The sequence below is a fragment of the Engraulis encrasicolus genome, chromosome 1, assembly GCF_034702125.1.
Source record: "Engraulis encrasicolus isolate BLACKSEA-1 chromosome 1, IST_EnEncr_1.0, whole genome shotgun sequence".
Taxonomy (NCBI): domain Eukaryota; kingdom Metazoa; phylum Chordata; class Actinopteri; order Clupeiformes; family Engraulidae; genus Engraulis; species Engraulis encrasicolus.
The window spans coordinates 40,336,980-40,364,430 of record NC_085857.1 but is presented as its reverse complement, the minus strand read 5'-3'; the positions used below and the strand labels follow the sequence as shown (position 1 = coordinate 40,364,430).

The following is a 27,451-nucleotide window of genomic DNA, read 5'->3' as shown; positions in this document are numbered from 1 at the left end:
AATAAAATAAAATAAAATTCGGTGATGTTGCGCTGACGAGGTGACATGTCACATGGTGTCAAACTATCGCGGGATGAATGTGACTGCAGTCAGATCTTGCAACCTCTGCAGTTGCTTATCCCCTTCAACACTCGTCTGCAGCCCGCCTCCGAGGTCAGGCGCCCATGAACTAGTTGGTCAACAACTCACTCACGTGTGTATATGAGTCTTGTCTCACACCTCTACACAAGTTTGCGCAGGTCTCCACTTCAGCTCCTCCTCACTGCCTGTCCCCCCACTCCTCACACGTGGTGTGTTAGTAGAGCAAACTAGTGCGAGCTCATCGTCTCGTTCATATTTGTGGCCGACTTTAAATGCACTGTATTTAATAACACCCACACCGTGACAAGTTCTCGCTCACGTGCTTCGTCAATGTTGGTCGACAGCAACAAAGTCGTATGGGGCTACTGGCCCGTGGCATGTTTGCCAATACGTGCGATCGAGTTCACGTCAACGCATACATGCGCATGTAGACAGCAATCTTGTTACCATTTACTCCTCTTTTCTGCTCCAGCTGCACTGTCTTCAATCAATCAATGAAAATTACTTTGATATATAGCAGCACATTGTCATACATAATTCTCATTCAAGTGCTAAAGAGTACACTCGCCTCCAAAAGAGTTGTCGCCTATCCATCTGTTTGGAATAACAGCTAATAACCTGACTTTCAATTAATCACTTGGCTTCAGAAGTCACTCATATGAAAGCTACAACCCTCCCGAATGAAAATTTATGCACAAAAATAAATTTCATGCACCAAAGACAGATTGACCCTTTATTGAACACAGACAGGGCAGATTTTCACAAGACAAAAGTTTTGTCGTCTATGGAACATAATGTGAAAATGAGCAGATAAGTCACTTCAAAACACTTCAAATACGCAGATTGGGTGTCATACTTAATCACTGAATCACTCTCACCTCTCCAGAAAATCGACTTTGGCCTTAGGTGTATGTTTAGGGTCATTGTAATCATGGAAAGCAACACAATGAAAATCAATGGAGTTCAATGAGAGATGGTGACATATTCGCTATTCGTAGAGCAATACATGTTTAACTTCATGATTTAATCAATGACAAAAGCCCTCAAACACCTGCAGCATGCATGCAGCTCCTCATAAAAGCTGTATCTGTACCATGTTTCACTTTAGGCACCATTTCTCTTTATTCATATTCTTCATCTCCAACACCATATAGTTCTGATGCCATCAGTTCTAAAATGGTTGATCTTGGGATCTTGATTTCAGAGTATGAGTCCCATTAGCCTTCATTTTTGTCAGAATTAGGCCTGACATACTCTTGGCTGGCTTTTTTGGGACAGGACAGTGGGAGAGACTTCTTTGTTGTTAAATGTGAAGAATTTGGAAAAAATACATGGTGCCTAAAGTCAAACATGGGAGGGATACAGCTCTTATGTGGAGCTGCATGCATGCTGCTGGTGTGTGAGGGCTTTTATCATTGATTACATCATGAAGTTAAAAATGTATTGCTCTACAAATAGCAAATATGTCACCATCTCTCATTGAACTCCATTGATTTTCATTGTGTTGCTTTCCATGATTACAATGACCCTAAACATACACCTAAGGCCAAAGTTGATTTTCTGGAGAGGTGTGAGTGAACCAGTGGTTAAGTATGACACCCGATCTGCGTATTTGAAGTGTTTTGAAGTGACTTATCTGCTCATTTTCACATTATGTTCGATAGGCGACAAAACTTTTGTCTTGTCAAAATCTGCCCTGTCTGTGTTCATTAAAGGGTCAATCTTTCTTTGGTGCATGAAATTTATTTTTGTACATACATTTTCATTCGAGAGGGTTGTAGCTTTCATATGAGTGACTTCTGAAGCCAAGTGATTAATTGAAAGTCAGGTTATTAGCTGTTATTCCAAACAGATGGGTAGGCGACAACTCTTTTGGAGGCGAGTGTAGAGAAAGAGAAAGGAGAAGAAAAATAAACTATATTGTGTAGTAGATAATCTAAATTATCTATCTATCTATCTATCTATCTATCTATCTATCTATCTATCTATCTATCTATCTATCTATCTATCACCAAAGGCAGATGAGAATAAAGCTGTTTTTAATTTATTTTTAAAACAAGACAGGCCTACTGTTGGGGCCGTTCTAATTTGAACGGGAAGTCGATTCCAGCCTTTTGCAGCATAATGACTAAATGCCATTTCATCCTATCTAGACTTGACCCTAGGCACAACCAATAGAGGACACTCTGAAGACCTACTGTACATCTATTAGTATGATATTCCTCTAGCATGTTTACAATATATTTGGGGCCTTAGCCATTTATTGACTTACAAACTATCAGAAAAGTGTTAAACTCCATTCTAAATCTCACTGGTAGCCAATGCAATGACCCAAGTAGGGGAGACTGGGGTGGGTTGTCACACTTTTTACCTCCAACACTGCTTTGAAATAATTGACTGGGACATTTTTAAACAAGCTGCCACCACCAACAACCAAATAGATACTGAAGAGTATACAGATACAGTCACCTCCTACATCACCAAATGCATAGATGATGTCACAGACACAAAAACAATAATCACTTGGGCCAACCAGAAGCCATGGCTGACAGAGGAGGTCCACAGGCTGCTGAGGGCTAGAGACATAGCCTTCAGAGCTGGAGATGAAACAAGCCTGAAGACAGCAAGGGCCAATCTGTCACGGGGCATTAGGAAGGCAAAACAAGACTACACACAGGAAATAACCTCCCACTTCAGTGATAGCAAAGATGCAAGGAGCCTATGGAAGGGCATCCAAGCTATCACTGACTACAAGCCGTCACCCCGGAGCTGCGAAAACAACGCATCCTTGCTGAACGACCTCAACAGTTTTTTCGCACGCTTCGAGGAACAAAACAAGACTCACCCACAGAAAACACCTCCCCCGCCACACGACCAAGCACTCGGTCTACCTGTTGATAGCGTGAAGAGGGCCCTCACCAGGATCAAACCACGCAAAGCAACAGGCCCACACAACATCCCTGGACGGGTGCTGAAGGACTGTGCCGAGGAACTAAAGCATGTCTTTTCTGACATCTTCAACACCTCACTACAACAAGCCATTGTCCCCTCCTGCTTCTAACCGCCACCATCATACCAGTGCCAAAGAAGTCATCTCCATCCTGCTTCAACGGCTACCGTCCCGTAGCACTGACACCACTCATCATGTGCTTCGAACGGCTGGTTATGACACACATCGAATCCATCCTCTCCCCCACCCTGGACCCCTTTCAATTCTCATACAGACCCCGGCGCTCCACAGAGGACGCCATCAACTCAGCTCTGCACCCAGCCATCACTAACCTGGAGAAAAAAGACTGATATGTGAGAATGCTGTTCATTGACTTCAGCTCAGCATTCAATACAATCATACCCCAACAGCTGATATGCAAACTGGACAAACTGGGCCTCAGCACCTCCCTCTGTACCTGGCTTCTGGACTTCCTGTGCCTGAGACCGCAAGCAGTGCGCGTCGGCAACAACACCTCGGACACGCTGAGCACAGGAGCTCCACAAGGGTGTGTGCTAAGCCCTCTGCTCTTCACCCTACTCACACACGACTGCAAAACAACCCACAGCACCAACCACCTGGTGAAGTTTGCAGACGACACAACCCTGGTGGGACTCATCACCAACGGCGACGAGACACACTACAGGACAGAGGTGGACCACCTAGCCAAGTGGTGCAGCGACAACCACCTCCTACTGAATGTCGGCAAGATAAAGGAGATTGATGTCAACTTCCAGAAAGGCCCCCGCCGACTCCTACTACTGACCATCGATGGTGCTGCTGTGGAGAGGGTGAGCGGCACAAAATTCCTTGGAGTGCACATCAGCGACGACCTCTCCTGGACCACCAACACTGCATCACTGGTCAAGAAAGCCCAACAACGCCTCTACTTCCTGCGGAAGCTGAATCATGCCAGGGCCCCACCAGCCATCATGACCTCCTTCTACAGAGGACCCATTGAAAGCATCATCACCAGCTGCATCACTGTATGGGGCGGGAGCTGCACTGACTACAACAGGAAAGCCCTGCAACGTATAGTGAACACAGCTGGGAGGATCATCAAGGCACCAAGAACTGATCATCAAGAACTGCTTGCACTATTATTGCGTTCAGGCCGACTGAGAACCGTGCTGGAGCCCGTTCCCGCACCTAATCGCGAAACGACGGTCGTGTTCACACCACAGATATTTGCGTTCGCGAACCGGAAAGTTGGTTCGCAATGCGAACCGCAAAATACTAGGTTTTTCTCTGTGAACCGTGACGACAGCGTGGCCGTTAGCAGGTTCATCCAGGTAACACAGTCACATGCAGAAAAAGTTCAGAGCCCGATATGAACACGGGCGGTTCGCAGACAAGCACTTTAGTGCCGAACGTAACAGGTGTGGGCACCGACAACAGCTCCGTTCTGGTTGGCCTGAAAGCCCTATCCGAGACTTGCACCTCCGACTATGTTGCTAAATGCTAGACCACTGGACTACAATGGACCATGTTGGATCATGGCACAGTTTGACTTTTGTATTCCACTATTGGACTGTACCTGCACTACCCACAAGAACACACACACACACACACACACACACACACACACACACACACACACACACACACACACACACACACACACACACACACACACACACACAAACCGTACCAGGGACTGCACCTTACTTGCACTACCTCAGTCCTACCACTTGCATTGTTATTATACTGTTACTTTCACTGTTATTATTTCTATTATTGTAGTGTCTACATTCTTTATTTATCTTATCTCTGTCACATGTTGAATGTTGAATGTTGATTTGTACTGTATTCATCATTTATTATTGTCCATTGTTACCAGTCCATCACTGTTACCTGTCCTGTCTTGCACTTTATGTCAGTCTGAAAAATGTCAGTTTTGTATATGTCTTGTCCTGGCATGGTATAGAGAGAAAATGTCATTTCATTTTTCTTTGTATGTCTTGTGCATATGATTAAAGTGACAATAAAAGCTGACTTGACTTAAAGTGATACTGTCCCGATTTTGGAAGTAGGCTAGGCATTTTTTACACTTGAGTTAAATAATAGGGTTTTACAGTTCTCCTATACTTTCAACCATTCTCTGGGTGTGGCTATCAGGGAATTGCGTTGATCCAAGGATTCATTTCCACACATGTACTGTAGGGGCGTAATTTATTCTCAAACCCTGCTGGTCTCCAAAAGGGGTGTTCACCTGACGTGAAATGGATCCCGGAAGTGAATCAAGATGATGTATCTTGATCTACTTGAGAAAATCTTTGGCCTGACTGCATGCGGGGAAGGAGGATGGGAGTTGAGATAATGAGATGCATAGTAACATCCTGGCCGCCACACTTATCCCTTGGGGTGCTTTTTGGGGCTTGCACGGGTGAGATGTAAATGCAGTTTTGTTGTGTGCACTGTGATGTGTCAAAAGGACAATAGGCAATGCCTAGATGGGTGGGGATCAGCACAACCAGTAGTCTGAGGATGACTATGGACCAATTCTATGGACTGGCATTAGGCAATCTGGGGGTGAATTACAATACATTTGCTACCACTAAAGAACGCCAACATTCCAGGCAAGAAATTCATTACATTCAGATCAATTTATTAAAAAAAATTGAACTCTGAATATTCACAGATCAGAATATGAACTGTGCAACACAGGCAAACTAAAACATTTGCAACATCAAGGATTTTTTTTCACTTGTGCACATTCAATTACAAAGCTGTATAACGTTACAAAGTTGAGATGTGCAAAAGATTAATGAGTACAAAAATAAACAAGGAAAGATCTTAACATTGATACAAAAATGGTCCAAACTGCAGTTGCCCCTCCCGCCTGTGATCACTTAAGATGGTAGATTACTAAAGGGGAGGCCTGCCTCCTCGATTGATAACTGAGACCTAGCCGGATACAACATGCTGACTACACGGTTGGTCAAAGCGTGAAGGCACATCAGGAGGTCAATAGAGGGGAGGCCTGCCTCCTCGATTGGTAGCGGAGACGTAGCCAGATACAACATCCTGACTACACGGTTGGTCAAAGCGTGAAGGCACATCTGGAGGTCTGGGGATCTTCAGCACCTCTTCCACATATGGAGTGGGATCCGGGAAGACCTTGTCAAACACCAAGTCCACCAGATCTTCCTCGTAGCCTGGAATAAGATCATCTATTTGAACATCTGCAACATCCTTGTTTTATTTTTTGCTGTTGCTGATGGATATACACTCACCGGCCACTATATTAGGTACACCTGTGCAACCAGTCATTGGCACAAATCTCTAGTCAGTCAATCGCATGGCGGCAACTCAGTTTATTAAGGCATGTAGATCTATGGTAAAGATGATCTGCTTCAGTGCAAACTTAACATCAGAATAAGGTAGAAATGGGCTTAAGGTTGGGCAAAAGAAGATTGGAAAAACGTTGTCTGGTTTAATGAGTGTTCAAAATCTGGCGTTAACCAACATGAGAACATGGATTCATCTTGCCTTGCGTCAATGGTTCAGGCTTGTGGTGTAATGTGGTGGGGGGATATTTGTTTGGCACACTTTGGGCACCTTAGTACCAATTCAGCATGGTTGTTTGGCACCACCAATACATTTTGTTTGCCTGCCTATTCCCACAGAATTAGAATATTAAGTAAAATAAAATATTAAATTTTACATTGACAATGATTACTCATGGGCACGCCGTTGTTCTTGATCAGGTGCCAGTTTCTAATTCCACAATTAAGTGGCCGGTGACCATACAACTTATGTAACACATGTTTTATCTACGTTCATAATATTGTAAACAAATGCCCAATTTCAATGTACATAATACTACTACTAATATATAATTCCCAAATACTTACGGTATGTTGGCTCCACCTTCACTGGCTTGTCTGTGCATTCTCTTGTCTGGGACTTGGGAAACGCCACCCTGAACAGGGGCTCACCATCAGCTGAGGTCGCTTGGGGACGGCCTGAGTTTTCATTAAAGTGCAGAGCTGCCAAATACAACCTTGGAGGGAGATAAAATACACATGTACAGTATATTAGGTTCAATGGAAGAATTCCCATTTCCTCAAAGGTGCACTGTGTAATATTTTAGTAGTTTGTTTCCAGAATTCATGAATATATACCACCACTATTAAATTCCAAACATTCACATGAAAAGGAGGATCATCTCCATGTCTGCCATTTTGAGTGTTTTCAGAAACATTTTTTTAGCTACAAATTTGTTTGTACTTGAACAAATAAAGACATTGACTGCTCTTGTAATTCTTCAGTGTTGACATGAGGTCACTTCATTTACCTGCATAGTCTTCCTTGATAAGGAAGAATCACATTTTTGGGCGTGAATCGCTTGCTCACACTGTGGAAGTCCTCAAGTGAAGTTGTGTGGGGATGAGGGCTGAGTTTCCATATATCATTCATGATCTTCTCAGTGCTTAGTACCTTCCTCAATTCGTTGAGGGCTTGTGATCCTTTCAGAGAAAAGAAGAAAATATCCAAGTATAAAAGAAAGCCCCTCTGTAAAACAACTTTTCTTTACAGTATATCAAATTTTTGCAACAGCTTTACAAGTTGAAGGAGTTCTCCTGGAACACACCATCTATCAGCCATTTTGGTCGGTCCCTCAGACACCTTTGTGATTTGGGCAGACCCTGAGGGAATCGAGGGTCGCCGTGGACATGAACATTTCGAACGCGATACATGAGCGATCGCCACTTTGCTTCTCTCTCTGGTCCCGTGGTGGAGGTCTCTGCTGTCCAATACAGGTGTTCTCTTATGGTGGGGAACCATTTCTTCAGACGTGGGAAGAATTTCTTATGCGACATTGTTTGCAGCTTCTGGGAAAGTACTACAGAACGACACAACAGAAATTGACACAGCAAAAATATTAAACGCTTTACTCTGACACTGCACGGTTCAGAAAGCGTATGGAACTGTGCGGCTTTGAACAAACTGCAGAATTTCAAACTGCCTCTGCACATGACCTGAACAACAGTGACAAACCCGCCCCAATAAAAAAAAGACCAACAAAGTACCTTTTTCGACGTGTCTAACATCATAGTAGTGTGTGAAGGTGGCCTCACTGAGGAACTCCTCAATTTCGGGTCGAGCCTCTGTGACGACGGTGTCAGGTCTCACGTCATGATCCTTCAAGAGAGTGAGACTCCTTCCCAGGCCTTTTGTCTCCATGCTCTCATTGGCACCAACCTCACTTCTCTAATTATTACATAGTTTAAAAAAAAGTAAAAAGAAATAAAAAGAACTCTGTTGATATTTTGATTTTGATTACTGTGGATAGTCTTAGCGTTGTTCATTTTCAAAATATGACACATCTGGTCGCGTATAACTACGGGAATCGACCATGACAAAGGACACGGTATACACAGAGGTGACAATAGGTATTTGATTCCCTTCTGATATTTGATGTTTTCCCACAACCAAAGACATGACCAGTTTACATGGAAGGTGTAACCTAACATGGAGAGAGACAAAACCAAAACCAAAACTCCAGAAAATGACTTGGGCTCTGACTATCTGTTTAACTGACTATCTGTCTGCCCGCAGTGTTTTCGGTCGTCTACAGGGGGCTCCAAATACACATCACATCATGTGCATCTAGCGTGGGCCAGGGGCAAGGTTGCCATCTCTCATTGCCCTTCTTCACTCTCCTTCTCCTTGACAGTGACATCATCCCAAACAGCAACATACAAGTACAAGACTGACTCTGGATTTCATTTCAATAGGAAAAAAACAAACAATAACGCATGTTCATGTCTTACCTCAATTAACTGAATATCGATGACTTTGTTATTTCTGAGGTCTATCATGGTGTAGCTGCCAAACCAGGGAGTACGGTCTGGCCAAAACACACAGAATAGAATAGAATAAAGTTTATTAAAACTTTATCTGGGGGAAAATGACAGTGTCATATTACATATTCCCTCCCTTTACTTCATAATACTTCATTCACATGGATTGTTTAAAGTCTTGGTTTAAATTAGGGCTGGGACTCCATTCAAATTTGTAATCGAATGAACTATAAGCTGTGCAAATGATTAATCAAAATGAATCGCACTTTAATCACATTTAAATTTCCTTAACACTTTACAATAACGTCCTATTCACAGCTTTATAAACACTTTATTAACATTATATAACAATTCACATTTAACAAAGCATTTACAAATGTTTGTAAATGAGTAATAACCAAACTACGACTGCACAGTGGAGTGGGAATCAACTTCTACTGTGTGAGTTTTATGCTTTCTGGTCTTTGGAGGAGAAACTTCCAGGATCGCTGCGACTGTGCTGTGTCTGCTGTGTTAGCATAGTATTTCTTGCCCATTTATAAACATTTGTAAACATTTTGTTGATAATTAGTTGATTATTTATTAAGTGTTTATAAAGATGTGAATAGGACGTTATTGTCAAGTGTTACCTAAATGTCTGACTTTGGAACAAATCAGCGGCTCTTACTGTGTACCTGGAAGGTCTGTCCTCATGTCTCCACGAAGGTGGATGAGGTGCTGTTGAGAAAGCTCTGCCAACAGGCCATCTTGGGTCGTCCTCCACTTGTGGACGATAGCTGGCTCTATGTACATACGGGTTTGTCTTTGGAAGGTCTCGTAGGACAACATCTTCAAGCTCATCGTCTTAAAAATCTAAAGGGGGGCATACACAAGATTACATCTGAGAACATACTTCAGGAAGCTAAATTTCATCTGCCAATAAGCTTATTGTTTTACCAAATGCATGATATATGGTGAATGGGTCTGCATTTGGTTCTATTTGGTTGCATTTGGCACAATTGTTGAAAGTGCAATGTTGTCTATCCGTTACCTGTTCGATGTTGGTGAAAGATGCACCATTGATGTAAATGGCCGCAGCCAGTTGTAGGTTCCCTGCAGGAGTGCTTCCAAGAACAGGCTGGCTGTTCCATCGTCGAGAGTACTGACAATATTGGCAATGCTGCTGCACAGTCAGGAATGTGCCCCAACGTCTCATGCTGACATCTGTCTTCATCTTGCAGTCCGGACAATCTGTGAACAGCTCCCTTAAGCAGGATTCATAGACGATATACGTAGGCGTCTTTTGGACAGGTGTATGCGAAGTTCTGTTACAAATGGCAAATAAGAATGCATAGTATATTTATAATGGCAACCTCAGACACATACGTAACGTAGATAATAAAAACACCTATAGCTGGTCGTATGACAATTAAGGCTACATCAAACTCTAAGGATCAAATTCAAACCCATTCACAACTTCCCATGAATCACACAAAACAATAAGCAGTCTGGTGATTGTCGTCAAAGGTCTACAGTAAAGGCAAGGATTGTACATGTATAACACACTAGCCACAGCTAAATTCATTTCATCCGTCAACTGAATATCATACAAAATGGACATTCTGAAAGTCAACTCACGCTAAATCTGCAGACTCGGCCAAAATGGTCACTGTCTCCCCGATGTCCATCAATGAGCTGCTGTCCAAGAGGTTCTCGGCTTCCTCCTCCAGCTCCAGACGTGGCCTCTTGCTCGGTCTCTTGTAGGGATCCAAAGGAAATCTCTCGATCGTCTCCGATTCAGTGCTGGCACAGACATCGCTGTAGACTACAGACGTCTGTGTGTCTGAGAAAAGGGAAAACGGGGTCTCCCATGAGGTTAGTCAGGGTCTCAAACATGCTAACTGTACGTGCAGACCAGGAGTGACTCAAAACCGTTCACCAAGGCAAATTTGTTGGAGGCTAAGCACACTAGGCAATCAGATTCATTTAAAACAAAAGTGCTGGCACAGACATCGCTGTAGACTACAGACGTCTGTGTGTCTGAGAAAAGGGAAAACGGGGTCTCCCATGAGGTTAGTCAGGGTCTCAAACATGCTAACTGTACGTGCAGACCAGGAGTGACTCAAAACCGTTCACAAAGGCAAATTTGTTGGGGGCTAAGCACACTAGGCAATCAGATTCATTTAAAACAAAAAAAGTCAATTTAAAACAAAAACAAAACTTCAGTTCTTCAAACAAATACACAAACAACAAAACTTCAAAAAGTCAGTTAAATTTATGGCAACGATGCAGTTCAGGGAAAACCAAGTGGAATGCTCATATTTTCAAATGTCCCAGGCCACTCTGTGATGAGCTTCAATACGACTTCCAGAGCGAATAGTAGACGGTGGGCTAGATTTCGTAGCTCCTTTAGAAAATGAGTTTCGTTCTCACTCTCGAGTGGCAACTTGATTTTTCTAATATGACCTCCTGACAATATGTAAAGCAATATTCTGGCTGTTGCCACGCTGAAAAGTTGCACGTTGATCTTAAAAAAATAACGAAAATAAAAAAGACTGGGGGTGACGTCACATAATGCACAGTCAATGGGAAGTCTCCGCCCCTCAAAGTTGAAAAGGGAATATTTATCCGCATATCGGGCTTTTTTCATAGGCAGATAATTCACCTAATCATTGAAACAAGGTAGGCATTTCATTCCTGACCATTTTCCTGTTACTGGAAAAAATAACACAGCTTGCATTTCTTTACTGACACGTAGTTTTTTGGCGAATTGATCTACCCCCGTCACCTCATTGCTCTATTGCTTTGAGGGAACAGACCTGTCATCTTTTTGACATTTATCTCTCGTTGCCCAATGATGGTCAGACAGTCGAACACTAACAGCGAAAAAGAGCACTCCTGAAAGTTTGAGAAAAATATTTGTTTTTGCATGTACACAACAAGTGAGCCCACTTACCCCCCAACTTGTCACTTTTTGCCATGAAATCTGACGGTTCCGGGTAGCATGCACGCGCTAGCTGTATTCTGCCTCGTTGACTTTGCATTGACGTGACGTCACTCGGTCGGCTAGTTTTTGTTGTCACTTTTATAAATGAGGATGGCAACAGCCAAAATATTGATTAATGGGTTGTCAGGGGGTTATATAAGCAAAAATAAAGTTGCACTCGTTAACACCAACAAACTGACAAGATATGAGACTGGGCCCACCACCTATAGAGCAAGTTCATGGGAGAAGCCTCTTCAATGACTTCAGCTACCCATTCACTTTGGTTGCTTTAGAATCAAACACACAGTAAGTGAAGCACAGAAAGGAATTGATGGCATAATGATGCAAAGTGAACGCTGGTAAACATACCTCTGCTTTTGCAGTGGGGTTTAAATGTCTCGATGGACAATTGTGTTGCAACGGTGGTCGTTTCTGGTGGATCAGTTTGGCAAGCCATATGGTGACCCATCAAACGCTGTCCAGATAGAGTGGCCTAAAATTTGACAGAACTAGTTAAAATACTCATAATTCATTTGTTTTTTGTCATTAACAATATCAACTACAGCATATGAAAATAAAAAAAACACATTAACTATATGGGCGAATGTGCTTAATCCACATTAAATAGGCTAGTACCACATGGGTCCTGCATATCACAAAGGAAAATAGTAACAGTTTATAAGGATATATGGGTAATAAAAAAAAACATACAGGAGATGACGGATCCTTAGTGGCTCCAGCACTGCAGGGCAGAGGGTTGTGGTTGGAGGGCCGATCGTTGTCAGTGGAGGCAGGAAAAGGATGAGGTGGCATGGAGCAATACATCAAATGCAGCGCGAAGTTTTGTTTGATCTCAATTGTAAGCGGGCAGAAAAGACAATGGAAGTGCGGCTCTGCACTGAGCACTGCCGTTGGAAACAACGTCTGTCGTGTTAGACGACACAGCATTTGGCATTTGCAGATGTAGTAGCCTAAAAAACAGAAGAAAACCCTCATCAGTAACCCATAGTTCATGAGAAAGAGGCCTTGTCATTGGCAAGTGTGAAAATAAATCTCTATGATTATCTTTAAGGTATATTGACATCTACAACAGTAATAATAACCATACCTTTAAACGGCACAGCACGATTAATGTGGAAGTCCATGTGGAAGTTGAATTTGTGTTTAAGTTCCGTGGAGAACTTGCAGCATGGGCATTTGTAGACCTGGTCCTTTAGGTACTGATTGACGTTGGGGCGCCCTTTCAAGTGTGTGGGATGCTTAAAAATATATTTAAGACCTATGTTATTATAATTTTAAAAAACGAACTCGAATAAACTCTAATACTACTCTTAATGTCTGAACTTGGCCTTACTATATTGAAGGGTGCATCTGTATCTTCATTGGACTCCAGTTCCTGGTCCCTCTGTGATGGAGTGTTGACACCAGTAGTCTGTTCCATTCCACTGGGGTTCTCATGAGTGCTCTGCATAGGGCTATCTGTAAAGATCAGGACAGTACAATAACACATAGTGTGCATTTAGAGATGAGGAATATACAGTACGTCACAGAATTGAGTACAACACTTTCACATTTCTGCAGATTTGTAAGTGTATCTTTTCACGGGACAATATTAAAGAATAATATTTCACTTTGATGCAATGAACCGTAGCCAGCGCACAACAAATACTATAGCTGATTCAGCTGCTGATTGTTTTGAAAACTTCCTGATTCGCTCCTTGCTCTGTATTGTTTCTGTGAAACACAGCTAGTGGAGATGACACACCACTTGCAGTCGCAGCATGTGTATGTACTTATGGGGTGACCCTCCGTTTTTCAAAAGGATCGAGTAGAACTGGTTTTCAGTGGAAGTAGATCTTTAATGTTGTCCCATGAAAAGGTATATGTACAACTCTGCAAAAATGTGAGGGGTGTACTCACTTCTGTGACATATTGTATAATACCATTGACCCATATGTCTTGGTTGTTGATGTTGTCCGCACTTTGGGACATTTTAGTGACTAGGTAGAAACCCAGAACTGCATTTGTACAGATCTGGCACCAATATTAACTCCCTCAAACAAATGACATGTCTATAAGTGTCATTTAAAACAATAAGGCCTATGTTTGTTAATTTTAATTATGTCTTTATTTGTTTGGTTGTTTTTCAGTTTTTCATTTTATTTTTTAGACACGTCCTTGTAGATTATCTTTCCAACATTGTGTATAAAAAACAAAATATTGTCATCAGAGCCATGTACACATAATTCTGGGGTTCGACCTTGGCACTAAAAAATCTTACATTACAATCATTGCTGCCCAGTACCAGAGGTGCAAATAATACTCGATATGTATCAATGCATTCCTACGACCGACGATCGAATCGTATCGTATAGTGGGACATTCTTAAGTAACGATTGTTATTGAATGCGTTACGCGTTGGTCCTGTTTAAAAAACGTTCTGGTTGCTTTGTTTCAAGCCGTTTTTGCAAGCTAGCAAGGTGGCCTGTGTACAAATGAGAGGGTTTTCCGGGTTTTTCGTGGATATCCGTCTCAGATTGGCTCCCTAGAGATTCTAAAGGTTATCAACTCGCCACTTCCCCAGGTGGTACGAAACTGCACTATAGGGGCGCCAACGGAGGCGTCCAGGCTCCATTCAGGGCTGTGCTCTCTTGACAGCGACCCCTGGGGCAGGCATGGGTCGACTAGAGTGGTGAGGCTGTATGTAAACTGGCTGTGTGCTCTGTTGGTGTATTCCAATACTCGTACTTTCCGCCCTTTCCGCACTGCGTTTGGGTACGCAGGGTGTTCCATTTCTAATCTAATTACCCGGATAACGCCCCCAAAACGGCCATTTTTTGAAATGTGGAGTTACTGTACACTTTTCGCACTCAACAGCCGCCATGTTTGTTACGTAGTTGAGTGTCAGATCTGTCAAACGACTGAATCTCTGTGATAACAGCATAGTTTTGATTCCAAAGAGAATCGCCATGTGTGTTGGAGGCAGGGGTAACTTTAAAAAGTGTCAGCATAACGAACAGTGCCTTCCGTGATGAATTGCATCTTGGCGGTTGGTAAACACGCGACCAACCGTCATTTCCGTTAAGTGTATCAGACAGAACGGGAATCGGAATGTACTCGCCTCGTGAATCGCGGAGGGTGGAGAGGGTACTTCACTGCACTTAAACAAGGTACACAGTACAGGCGAATAATGGAACACACCTGAGAGTAGTAACCAGCTGATAGCTAAGGCTAAGCTAGGTTTCGGGCCACCAGGCGTTGCTTGTTTTGAAAACAAGCAGAAAAAAAATTACTCTACATGTTTTTACAAAAATGGGTCGACATAAACCCATGTTGGCAACGCCTTCTTTCGATGAATCATCCAGAAAGAACCTTTTATATCAAACAAGAATAACTCGTACCGTGCATGGTTTCACTCTTCACTTTCACAGTAACATCGGGCATGCTCGTTCTGGTAGTTCCTTCGGCAACATCGTTTTCGCTCCCTTGCACACATCCATCATTGGCTGCTCTGTTGTCTCCATCATCATCATCATCATCATCATCTTCATTCAGAAATGTTTTGTTGGTTGTTTTCAGTGGTTCGAAGTGCTCTCCACTGCTCGCAAGTTCCATCCGTTTCCTCAACACACTTGTGTACGAAACGGTTATGCCGAATTTTGTAATGCTATTAAGGACTCTCTTCCTCACCCCACCATACAGCAGGATGTTAGTCACATAGTGCGAAAAGGCTGCCAAGTGTTGGTCTCGGCCTCTGAAAGCTATTGCTGCTGCAACACATGCCATATCCTCAGATTTTCTGGAGATGCACGAGAAAATCGACAACAAAAACGGGGAAGGCGCTCGAGGTCTTTGCGCAATTTCTGAAGGGAGAATGCTTTCAGATCTTCAGCTGACGTCTTGGCCAACATGAAATTTGCGTCTGGACTGCAGATCTTCTTGCATTCCTCCTCGATAAGGACCAGGATGTTGTCAGTGAGCGGTCCAAGTAGCTCTGTGTGTCTCATGATCTTTTTGGCAGCCCAGTTCCAGTTTTTCTTTGCGATGGCTTCCACTAGGCTTGATGTGTCATCATCTGCACACAAATAGCTCTGACGCCGGGAGCGATAATGCAGAACCACCTGAAACACAAAAAGGAGAATTTTCTTTAGTCAGTAACAGTTGTGTAGCCTAAACACAATAATGTGAGTTGTTGTTGCAGCATTTTGTGTGTTTGATTGGATACTGATGGGCCTACTTTTTATGGTGCAATCTGAATACAGCCGTGTTTCTGGCCAGACCTTACACCTGGCAACTGCATGGTACCAGAGTTAACAAGTTGAAAACAACAACAAAACCCTCTCCTTTGGGCCTATTATATATTTATAACCAAGAAAACAGCACACTTGTGTTCTGTTTGCATTGCACTGGCGTTTACATCATCAGCTATAGTATATGTCTTATGGTTCTCGGTGACTTACCTCGATAATACTTTTTTTCCTTGCTCCGTTTTGAGAGCTTTCAGTTGTTGGCATGGGAAATTCAGATGCAAGACCATCAGGAGTCCGGCGTAAGACACGCTCCCAGTCAGGGTTGTGCGTCTGCGTTGCCTTGTCCAAAGACACTTGACATTCATCTCCCTCCATTTCCTCTGACTTTACACACATCATCGGTGCAGATGGAATAGCAGGACTGGATACACAAAGTGGTGCAGAGGGGATGACAGGATTGGATACAAAAACTGGTGCAGGTGGGATGACAGAATTGGATACAAAAACTGGTGCAGAGGGGACGACAGGATTGGATACACAAAATTGGTTTGTTTGGGAGTGAGTAGTCTGAACATATAGTTGATTATTGAGGACAAATAATGTGGGAGTTTGTATTGGCGGGGAAGACAATTCAAGTCTTGCAGAATTTGTAGAGCTCACGTTTCCCCCGTAAGCTGCACCGCCCACAGAACTCACTGATGACAGTGTAGTCAGAGATGAGTGTTCAGACTTTGGTAGGTCCTCTTCTGCTTTCTGCCATGGTCTGAGAATGGCTTCGGCTTTCTCAATCAAGCGAATGCACTTAAAGCATACTCGCTTCGATCGTTCCCGCACGTGTGACAATTCCAAACCAAGCTTGGTAAGACGTTCGTCTAAGCTTTTTGGGTTGCTGTAGCCTCTGTCAAAGATGAGTTGGCTGCTCATACCGTTTACCTTCAGGATGCCATTGCACAGACGACATCGACCCTTTACTGGTATTACCATAGGCTGTATGGGTGATACTGGGTGTTGTGTTCCACTAGGTCCACCACAGGCCACCATGTTGGCTGTTTTGTTTAGGTTTCGCTGCGTCGCAGAGTGGTGTTCTGCTTCGGTGTCGCATTCCTCAGCGTCACGAGTTGGTTTTGATGTGAGTTGACTTCCTTGAAGAATCTGTGGTTGAACAGAAACATTTTCTTAGTTCTAGCAAGTGAGTAGACCTAAAAGAATGAAATCAAATGCAAGGATTTTTTTTTGAGAAGGCCATGGCTTTCTGAAATACATAATGTTTCCCATTAGTTTCTCCTTTCCAAATATATATATTTTTTCCATAATTCAGAAATGGCCTGATTACGCTTCTCTGGGGAGGGTTTAGTCATCCTCTAGGCCAGCCAATAACTGAACGCACTTGGGCACATAATACCATACATCATGAATGTCAACTGTCAGCGATTGGTCACCACTCATATCAAACCAGAGCCGAGCTCACTCCTTCCACCCAAGCGCTCCAGGGCATCGGGGATCAGGCCAAAAAAAGAATTACAAAGTAGTTAAAATGGTCTGGTAATAACCAAGCTCACTTTGTTCTCCGCAATTGTGGGAGAGAAAATACAAATTACTGTGATCGTGTCACCACATTCTAAGGTGGTGGAAGTCATCCTCTAACACTTATGAAAAAGAAAAGCACATACCAAATTTGGCAAGAGAGATATTTGTGAAAATATGTTTTTGTGCTTTCCAAGTGAATTCCATGTAGGCCTATCCATCTAAAAGGAAGATGATTTAGAGAAAATAATCTTTTAAAAAATAATTTTATAAGAATTTATTTTCAAAATTTTGGCAAGATGAGACATTTGAGATGGGGTAGGTTGAAGCTTGCCTGGTTTTACCAGACCACTTAAATTACTTTTGTAATTATTTTTTGTCTGGATCATCGATGCCCTGGAGCGCTTGGGTGGGAGGAGTGAGCTCAGATCTGGTTTGAAATGAGTGGTGACCAATCATGGACAGGTCAGAGACAGAAGACAGATCTTCCTACAAAAATCTCTGGACAGGTCTGTCGGGCAAGGTGAAATATCAAAATTGAGCATAGCCAGATAATCTCTCATATAGTTTAAACTATTCATTCTATGTTGTGCCTTATGCCCATTATTGTGCATTTTATTTAATATGGGGTTATGTTTGTGAAACGATCTTAAGGATTATTTGTATTGTGGATTGTTATGGATGATTTTGGTTCCTGGTGAGTGTTCCCCCGACGGACTGATTACTGGGCGACACTCTGAGTTGGGGGACTCGCGGTGAGTCGCCTCGCTGTTTGGGTCAACAAAAACAAGTTTATTTGTCAACTGTAACCTGTCGTCATTGTCACTCACTTACCCCACTAGGCATAGGAACAGAAAGTCAGGTTGCAGACAACCGACACAGGCGACTCAGCGCGAGTCCCCCAACTCTGGGTGTCCCCCAATAATTAGTCCGGCGGGGGAACACTCACCAGCTGTCTCAGGTGGTGCACTTCTGCACTTTGTTTCAGTGGGTAATTCATATTGAGGCAGTCGGTTCATATGCAAAATAGGGAGGCGGAGCACTCGGAGGGTCACAGGCAGCCTCAAAATGAATGGCAGTGAACGAGAAGTCAGCGTATTGACGGATAAAACTAGCTGTTTTGAACTTGTAATAGTCTGGGGAAACTTCCTTCAAAGTTCACAGCCTGCCTCGTGAATTCAGGGAAATGCCAAAAAAGTGGGACAAGCATACGTGCATCCAGATGACCACGAGCACTTGTAGAATCCACAGTCCCCCCTATCAGCTCAGTTTGACAGCTGTGAAAACGCTCTCGGAGAAGTTGTATTACGAGAGGTTCCACTCGCCAGGTACTGCACTGTAGGGGCGCCAACGGAGGACTGCAGACTACATTCAGAATGAATGGGCTGTGCTCTCGTCTCGACAGCGCCCCTAACTGCAGGCATGGGTTAAATAGCGAGAAGGCTGTAAATAGTGTACCCTCCGAATGCACCGCTCGCTGGGTGCGTTCTGAGTGACAGCTGTCAAACTGAGCTGATAGGGGGGGACTGTGGATTGTACAAGTGCTCGTGGTCATCTGGATGTACGTATGATTATCCCACTTTCGTGTCATTTCCCTGAATTCACGAGGCAGGCTGTGAAAGTTTCCCCGGACGATTATTAGTTCAAAACAGCGAGTTTTATCCTTCAATCGGGCTCCTCGTTCACTGCCATTCATTTTGAGGCTGCCTGTAACCCTCCGAGTGCTCCGCCTCCCTATTTTGCATATGAACCGACTGCCTCAATGCATACACCTTACGCACTGAAACATCAAGTGCGCAAGTGTTCCATTTGATATCCAGAAACAGTGTTAACCTTGCAGCTCACCGATACGTTATTATTCTGTTATTACCTCTGTCTCACTGGCGCTGGTTGGAGGAGGCAAGTCGGCTGTTGTTGTTGTTGGTGGTGGTGTTGACGGAGTGGATTCCTGGGTCCTGTCGTCGGAAGAAGCAGCAGCTTCGTCTGTCTCCAGAGGTGTTTCCTCGACCACTGCGGTTTCTTGATCTTTCCATCTCTGCAACACCGTGTTATCTTGTAGTAGTCGCGAGATAATTGTACAACATTTGTAGCAGACGCGGAATGACCGCTGCGGTGTGTTGTGTAGGGTCAGCCCGAGTTTTGCCAACTGCGATGCTACATTATTACCGTCCCTTTTGTCGAAAATTAATTTGGTGTGGGTCATTACTCCACCAATCCTTACACTTTTCAGGCAAAGCCTGCAGCTATCGTTTACAACCATTTGCCCAGTTCCAAACTCTGTAGCCTCCCGTTACTGAGCGCAATACCACCCTCAAAGGCTGGCAAAAGTGGAGGGAGGGCTAGAGCTATCCTATCGCTCCGAAGCACGTTCTGTCCACAGACCTAGTGTGCATTGAATTCATAGATCTAGATTAAATTTAATAGGTCCGTGATTTAATTATCCAAACTTCCGTCCTCGATTTCCGCTTGACATCGTGCTTAATTTACGCCCCTCCTCCGTGGAGACGTTTTCCCGCTGTCAGCCACGGACATTATTGTAGCAACCGACCTCGTTCGATCAGCAGTGCTGCCAGAGATCTTTTTTTTTTTTTTTAAAGGTGCACTTTGTAATATTTGTAGCAGTTTATTTCCAGAATGCATGCCGCCCATTAACAAATGTCACCTTTTTGATGAATACTTTACCACCACCATCAAATTCTAAGTACCAGTCTATTCATTATTAGCCTATTGGGAAAGTTATATTTTTCATAGGACATGAAAAGGAGGATCTTCCATGTCCGCCATTTTTTAATTTCCAGAAATGCACATTTTAGCTGAAAAACTTACTGTACTTTTGTCAAATTAGTCAAGTTTATTACTAAGTAAATATTCATGAAACCAATCAAATGTGTCAATAGGCAGATTGAATGTGAAGTATAGTTGCAATACCTACTCCACTGGTCTCCAAACAACGGCCCGCGGGCCAACTGCGGCCCACGGGCAGCAAATTTCTGGCCCGCCATGAGGTCCTTAAAAATGAAACCATAAATGCGCCTATTTGTGGCCATGCGCGATTTTCGATCACAAAAACGTCAGTTATCTCTCCTAAGCATTCACAAACAGTTAAATCTTATAATAACAGTCTCATGACAGACATTGACAATGAGGGAAAATGGTGAAGTGTTATCTGTTGTCTCCTAGACATCTAGAGAAGCCGTTATTCATCATTGCGTTTACCTCGGTCATCAGACCATTCGCAATTGTGCGGTATCGAAGCACTCTCCTCTCTTCTGGTTGAAAATGAGGACAATTCTCTCCTTTCCTATTTTTATGTATTTAGCAGGCAGGCCAGATACATTTTGTCTTTTGTTTACTCACATTTATGTGAAGTTTGGATGACAATTATCCCGTATTTTGGAAGTAGGCCTATCATTTATGCAAGGTAGTAGCCTACATGTAGAGACGTTAACGCAATTCAAGCTCCAGAGAACAGTCGTTACCAAAAGAAGGGAGGACAAAAACGAAACCAGTTCCTTTAAAATGTCTTGGAAATATAGAGCCAGGTAGAAGATTAGCTGAGTATTCCTGAAGGTCAACGTTGCTGGGTGCAGCCTGCGCGCCGCGGTGAGCCGCGCCCTTTCTATTAAACCTGGAGAGTCATGAGGCGCGAAGCGCACAGTTATTTAAGCCAAGTCGGCAGAGTTTTCTCAAATCTCTTCTGTTTGCAGATGTAAACGATTTTCCTTTGCTTCTATTGTATGTCTTTGTTATATCAGTTTTGCTTTGTCTTACACTCGTAATATTCAAGGTCTGGCTGACCGTATCTGTATTTCTGTATCGCACGTGTATAACTGTATCGCATTCCTAATTTAGCTGAAGGCGCCACGGGAGCATCTGAGAACAGTAGGCTACCTTGCTCCACCCTACCCCTAACCCGAATTTCAGAAATGTCCAGGAAACATACGTAGGCTAGTAGTTAGGCAGAATAAGGTTTAATATTCCTGATGGCCCACCTCATCTCCCCGACAGCCCCGACGGTGCGTGTTTCCCTCTGTTCAACCAGAAGAGTCTTGAGCGGTCAGTTATGCAGTTAGAGCACTCTGTCCTCTGTTAAATATGGGCGATTCTCCTCCCCTGCACTATTTTTGTGTATTTGTGATATCACCCTCTTTGCATTTTAGCTGGCGTACTGTAGTAGCCCATTCTAAATGTGGAGGATATTTTTCCCCCGTAGTTTGGTAGGGGCGCGTTATGCGAGATCAGTTGAGCAGAGAATGCATGATACATCGGGGATGCGTTGGAGGAAAACTAATATGATTTTCGAAAACGACTGCAATAAAGAAATATATAGACGAGCATTCCTGGAAACTAACTATTTCATCTGCCTGGGTGCCACTTGTGGCATGGGCTTGCGTCTTTTCTGTTCAGGCAGAGGTGAGATGCAGCGCACGAGTTCAATGAGATTTAATCGCTATGGAAATGACTTTTGTTCCTCGATCGAATTGGGATTTTAGCGCACATTGACCTATATTTGTTTTAGGTCTTGTCATGTAGCCTAAATCTCTCTCCCCCTCCCTCCGTGACTGAAGTGGCTCTGCTGGAGAGCACGTTCAGCAGCTGAACATGCATTCAGCAGTTGAACGTGCTCTCTCTCTCTCTCTCTCTCTCTCTCTCTCTCTCTCTCTTTCTCTCCCTCCTCTCCACGATCTCTCTCTCCTCTCTCTCTCTCTCTCTCTCTCTCTCCTCTCTCTCTCTAACCTGTCCACAGTTGGTCTTTATTTACATTCCTCCCTGGCACTGGCACTATATTGCAACAGCTAATACTAATATTTTAATAGTTCAACAGTGTTTCTATTATTTATTTTTTATTTTTATTATTATTATTATTTATTTATTTTATTTTATTTTTATTTTTTTTGGGGGGGGGGGTCTGGCCCGCGGCCTCTCTTGCTCTACATTATTTGGCCCTTGGGAAAAGTTAATTGGAGACCACTGACCTACTCTGTCCATTATCATACACAGTGTACTTTTAGGGAAGAAAAGGGGCTGTGGTCCTGCGTAGGCTGTGCGGTGCACATGCACGCTGCGACCCGTGTGAAGCATCCTGGTTATAAATTGTGGGTGTTTCTCAAAGTGAAGTGTAAGTGAAAGTGACAGCCCCATTTGCAAACTCCAACTCCCATTGTCATTGTGACACAGCACTCCACAGCACAGAATTGAACACTGCACACAATGAAATTGCATTTATGCATCACCCGTGCAATGGGGCAGCCCTCAATGGCACCCCAAGGGAGCAGTGCGGCGGGACGGTACCATGCTCAGGGTACCCTCAGTCATGGAGGATGGGGGGCACTGGTTATTACTCCCCCCACCAAGCTGGCGGGTCGGGAGTTGAACTGGCAACCTTTAAGCCTGACGCCTTAACTGCTTACCTATGACTGCCATATCTATCTGATCTAGCAAAGATTTTGGACTCGTTTTTGATGGAGCGGTGCTGCTTTTTTCAATGCAGCACACATGCAAACTTTGCCATTTCATGCATTGAAAAGTGTGCATGCGCACTGCATAGCAAAAGCAGCACTGCTCCATCAAAAACGCTCCAATTCTTAGTAGAGTAAGACCATTCAAACTCCCAATGCAAAGGAGTGTGCTCAATATAGTGTCAACAATGATCGATTCGGCGATGCAATCCAATGCAGGGTATGGACGATCCAGAATCGATCCGGCAAGTTCCAGAATCGATCCGGCAATTTTTTTAAGTTTCAATTACTTCCATGGATATTTCTGGAGCAAATGAATGTTAAATTAACCCTGTGAAACCTGAACCATGAAAGCAATGAGAGAAAATTCTAATTTTTTGGAATTTGTTTCAATATTGGTCCCTTATAAGAAATGTAAAAAAAAAATTCAAAATTTTGTTAAGGTCGCTGAGATATTTAATGCATCATATATGATGCATCAGGCTTTTAATGAATGGAAATTCCAATTTCATGACCATTGAAAAATGACTTTTAATGCATTTACAACTTTTTTTTAATTTAAAAAAGTTGTCAGACAATTTAATTTGAGGATTATCTTAAAATATTTAGTGAGATCCTGCCATTTTTTAAAGCCTATCCTTGTTTTAGCAGGACCATATTTTACATTTCCCACAGCCTGGTTGGGTAATTTTTTAAAATCTATGTAAAAACATAGCTGATCGAATGCTCAACAACCTATTTATGAGTGTAATATAGATCATTATTCATTTTTGATGTGTAATTTGAATATATGGGTCCATTACTACAATTGGACCATTTCTCCATTCACTTCAATGCATTTTTTACGAGATCATAATTTCAACATTTTGCATTGCATTTTCAAAATTGCTAGTAAAACCTGTTTCTTAAGGCAATATCTTTGTCTTGAAGTAAAACAACTTGTGTGTTTTGTTAAACGATCGTCGTGGTATGCTTTGTAAGTTTCCCTATGGAGCAAATGCATTGATGGCTGACTTCCTGCCACCGCCGGATGGTGCTTATATGTCTCATCAGTTTTAGCACGATCTCTCTGCAACACGGTGTAAAAATATAAACTCTTCCTTGCTTGATTGCACAAAGCAAGTGTTCAAATTAAAGGATGTAGAGTTATATTTCGGAAATTTGTACACAAACCTTATGCAATTTGACGAAATCTCAGCGTCGGTCAGGGAAACCGCTTCTACCCCATTTTCCTGTTTTTCGCCGAGCTGTGGTCAACTTGTTGTCGACCGCTGCTCTCTTGTGGCGGTTTCCGTGTACTGCAGGACGTTTGGAAATGACACGCAGGATGTTTTTCAGATCGATCTTTGTTGTGTGTCAGCGTGGAGAGGGCTTTGAATTTGATGAGACATATATGATGCATCCGGCGCGATAGGGTTAAATAAAAGCACTTCAAAACATTGCAAGACTGATACAGACTGATACAGAAAACAGATAATAAATTGTTGCTCAGTATCTGACTACTTGTATTGCCTCATCATGACTGATAAAACATTTGCTTTGCTTTCAGTAGAAATGTAATGCATTGCAATGCATTACACAGTGCCCTCCATAATTATTGGCACCCCTGGTTGAGATGTGTTTTTTAGCTTCCAATTATTATTATTTTTTTCTAAATAATATGGGACCTTAATGGAAAAAAAGAGAAAAATCCAACCTTCAATACAAGTGCATTTATTCAGTGGGGAAAAAATCCCACATAAAGAAATAATTATTTGACATCAAATAATGTGTGTCACAATTATTAGCACCCCTGGTGTTAATATTTTGTACAACCCCCTTTTGCCAACAAAACAGCACCTAATCTTCTCCTATAATGTTTCACAAGATGGGAAAAGACAGAAAGAGGGATCTTCAGCCATTCCTCTTTGCAGAATCTCTCTAAATCATCCAGATACCTGGGTCCTCTCCTCTGTACTCTCCTCTTCAGCTCACCCCACAGGTTCTCAATGGGGTTGAGGTCAGGGGACTGAGATGGCCATGGGAGGAGCTTGATTTTGTGTCTGGTGAACCATTTCTGTGTAGATTTGGCCATATGTTTAGGGTCATTGTCTTGCTGAAAGACCCAGTGACGACCCAGCTTCAGCTTTCGGGCAGAGGGCAACAGATTTTGATTTAAAATGTCCTGGTATTTCAAAAGCATTCATGATGCCATGCACCCTAACAAGGTTCCCAGGGCCTTTGGAAGCGAAACAGCCCCACAGCATCACTGACCCACCCCCATACTTCACAGTGGGTATGAGGTGCTTTTCAGTATGCGCATCTTTCGTGGTACGCCAGACCCACTTAGAGTGTTTGTTGCCAAAAAGCTCAATCTTGGTCTCATCTGACCAAAGCACACGGTCCCAGTTGAAGCCCCAATACCGCTTGGCGAACTCCAGACGCTTGCGTTTATGATTGTGAGTGAGGAAAGGTTTTCTCCGTGCATGCCTCCCAAACAGCTTGTTGGCGTGTAGACAGCGCCTGATGGTTGATTTGGAGACTTTGTGACCCCAGGATGCTACCATTTGTTGTAATTCTGTAACAGTGAGCTTTGGAGATCTTTTGATTTCTCTTACCATCCTCCTCACTGTGCGTGGTGGCAAAATAAACTTGGGTCCTCGTCCAGGCTTGTTTACCACTGTTCCAGTTGTTTTGAACTTCTTAATTATTCTCACAGTGGATATGGGCAGCTGCAGTTGAGTGGCAATCTTCTTGTAGCCTCTGCCTGACCTGTGAAGGTCGACGCACATCTGCCTCACTTGTATGCTGTGTTCCTTTGTCTTTCCCATGTTTAAGAGTGGATAAGAGAAATGGCCTCGGTGTCACGTCATATTTATACCCCAGGGAAACAGGAAGTGATGAATTACTAATTAAATGTTCCTACATACTCTGGTAAACTTTGTAAACTACTGTAGAAATGACAGAAATGCTTCAATTATATTTATTTCCTGGGAATTGTTAAGGGTGCCAATAATTGTGGAACAGGTGATTTAATGAAAAATAATTATTTTTTAGTCAGGAATTTTTTTATTTTCTTACAATTCATTTGAGTTGAAGGCTACATTTTCCTACAATTTTCAGTGTGACAGTATTCTTCTGCAATAAACACTGAATTTATTTTAAGGCTTTTAACACATCTCAACCAGGGGTGCCAATAATTATGGAGGGCACTGTAGAATTGAATCTGATCGGATCGGATCGCATAGAATCGAGATTGATCAGATCGAATCGGATCGTGATGGCAGTGCTGATCCACACCACTAGCAGGGCTTTGAACCGTTATTTTTTTCCAAACGTTCCGTTCCGAACAGAAACGGAATTATAACGTTTCCGGTTATGAGTTCCACCAATAAATTGACGTTCCGGTTAGAACAAAAAAATATTGTTCCCGGAACGGTTAATTTCGTTCCTGTCAGCTAACTGACGTTAATTAACCAAGAAAGATGGAAGTGCAAATGAGTCAGCCTACATTCCAAGCTGTTTATTCAAGCGGATGAAAAGAATATCCTCCAGAATTTTGTCATTCAGGGACACCCTAAGCAGACAAGCGGAGAATAAACCTCAATGATGAAAACGCACGCTCCACGCTGACTTGGGTCACGGGGAGCGCTATGATGGACATTGTGAGTTTGTGCATATTTGAAGCGGCAATGGATGCCCAATAACGTAGAACATTCTCGGTTCGCTTTACACGCGCTTCTCTGCAATGTCAATGATGCAATGGAAACTCTGCCTTTTTGTATGACAGTGGTTTCTCTTTTAAGATGTGGAGTGGAGACTTTGTAATCCACATTCCACAGCTCTCTCTCCATTCAATTAGAGAATATCTTATGTCACACAGGACGTGAAACTCAGCCGTCATGGTAACGTGCGCAGGAAAATAATTACTTTTTTTCAGTTTGAGGAACGGTATTAACCGGTATTAACCGGTTACCATTATTTTTAAATAAGTGTTCCCGTTCCAGAACATAAAAAATAATAAAGTTTCCGGTTTCGTTTCTGTTCCCTGTAAAATACAAAAAGTTCCCGGTTTTCGTTTTCGTTCCTTGAACCAGTTCAAAGCCCTGACCACTAGTGCTCAAGTCTCCTAAGGGAGCAATGGGCGCATTTTTGATGGTGCACTGCTGCCCAGAATGAGCAGCAAGCATGCGCAATGCGACCAGCATACTGATTGGAAATTGTGTCCACGACATAGCATATGGGAGTGACTTCTGCGCCGCATTATTTAAACAAAGCAGAAAGACTTGTCTTATAGACCGGAAATTATGATTATTAAAGGAAGTGGAGTGTTATTGGGTGATGAATCCTGAGCATAAAGCATAGAGATGAATGAAAGAACTCAAGGACAGCAC

General features: G+C 42.9%; 1 protein-coding gene across 1 annotated transcript; it reads right to left on the bottom strand.

Moving 5' to 3' along the window:
* Positions 1 to 5,545: 5,545 nt before the first annotated feature.
* On the bottom strand, positions 5,546 to 20,128 carry LOC134451650 (uncharacterized). Its single transcript, XM_063202115.1, has 16 exons — positions 19,490 to 20,128; positions 16,306 to 17,247; positions 15,247 to 15,966; positions 13,200 to 13,324; positions 12,954 to 13,104; positions 12,557 to 12,816; positions 12,215 to 12,338; positions 10,498 to 10,702; positions 9,911 to 10,184; positions 9,555 to 9,732; positions 8,851 to 8,927; positions 8,107 to 8,287; positions 7,668 to 7,919; positions 7,371 to 7,542; positions 6,928 to 7,076; positions 5,546 to 6,228 (listed from the first exon to the last, which is right to left on the bottom strand). Exons 3-16 carry the CDS (start codon positions 15,629 to 15,631, stop codon positions 6,038 to 6,040), a joined length of 2,724 nt encoding a protein of 907 aa, XP_063058185.1. The 5' UTR covers positions 15,632 to 15,966; positions 16,306 to 17,247; positions 19,490 to 20,128; the 3' UTR covers positions 5,546 to 6,037.
* Positions 20,129 to 27,451: the final 7,323 nt, after the last annotated feature.

Coding starts and splice junctions, on each gene's coding strand:
- LOC134451650 (XM_063202115.1), bottom strand. CDS start 15,631: ATGGCATGTGTTGCAGCAGCAATAGCTTTCAGAGGCCGAGACCAACAC. Junction 10,185..10,497: donor GCCGAGTCTGCAGATTTAGC/GTGAGTTGACTT, acceptor CATTTGTAACAG/AACTTCGCATACACCTGTCC. Junction 8,928..9,554: donor CATGAGGACAGACCTTCCAG/GTACACAGTAAG, acceptor TGTTTTGGCCAG/ACCGTACTCCCTGGTTTGGC.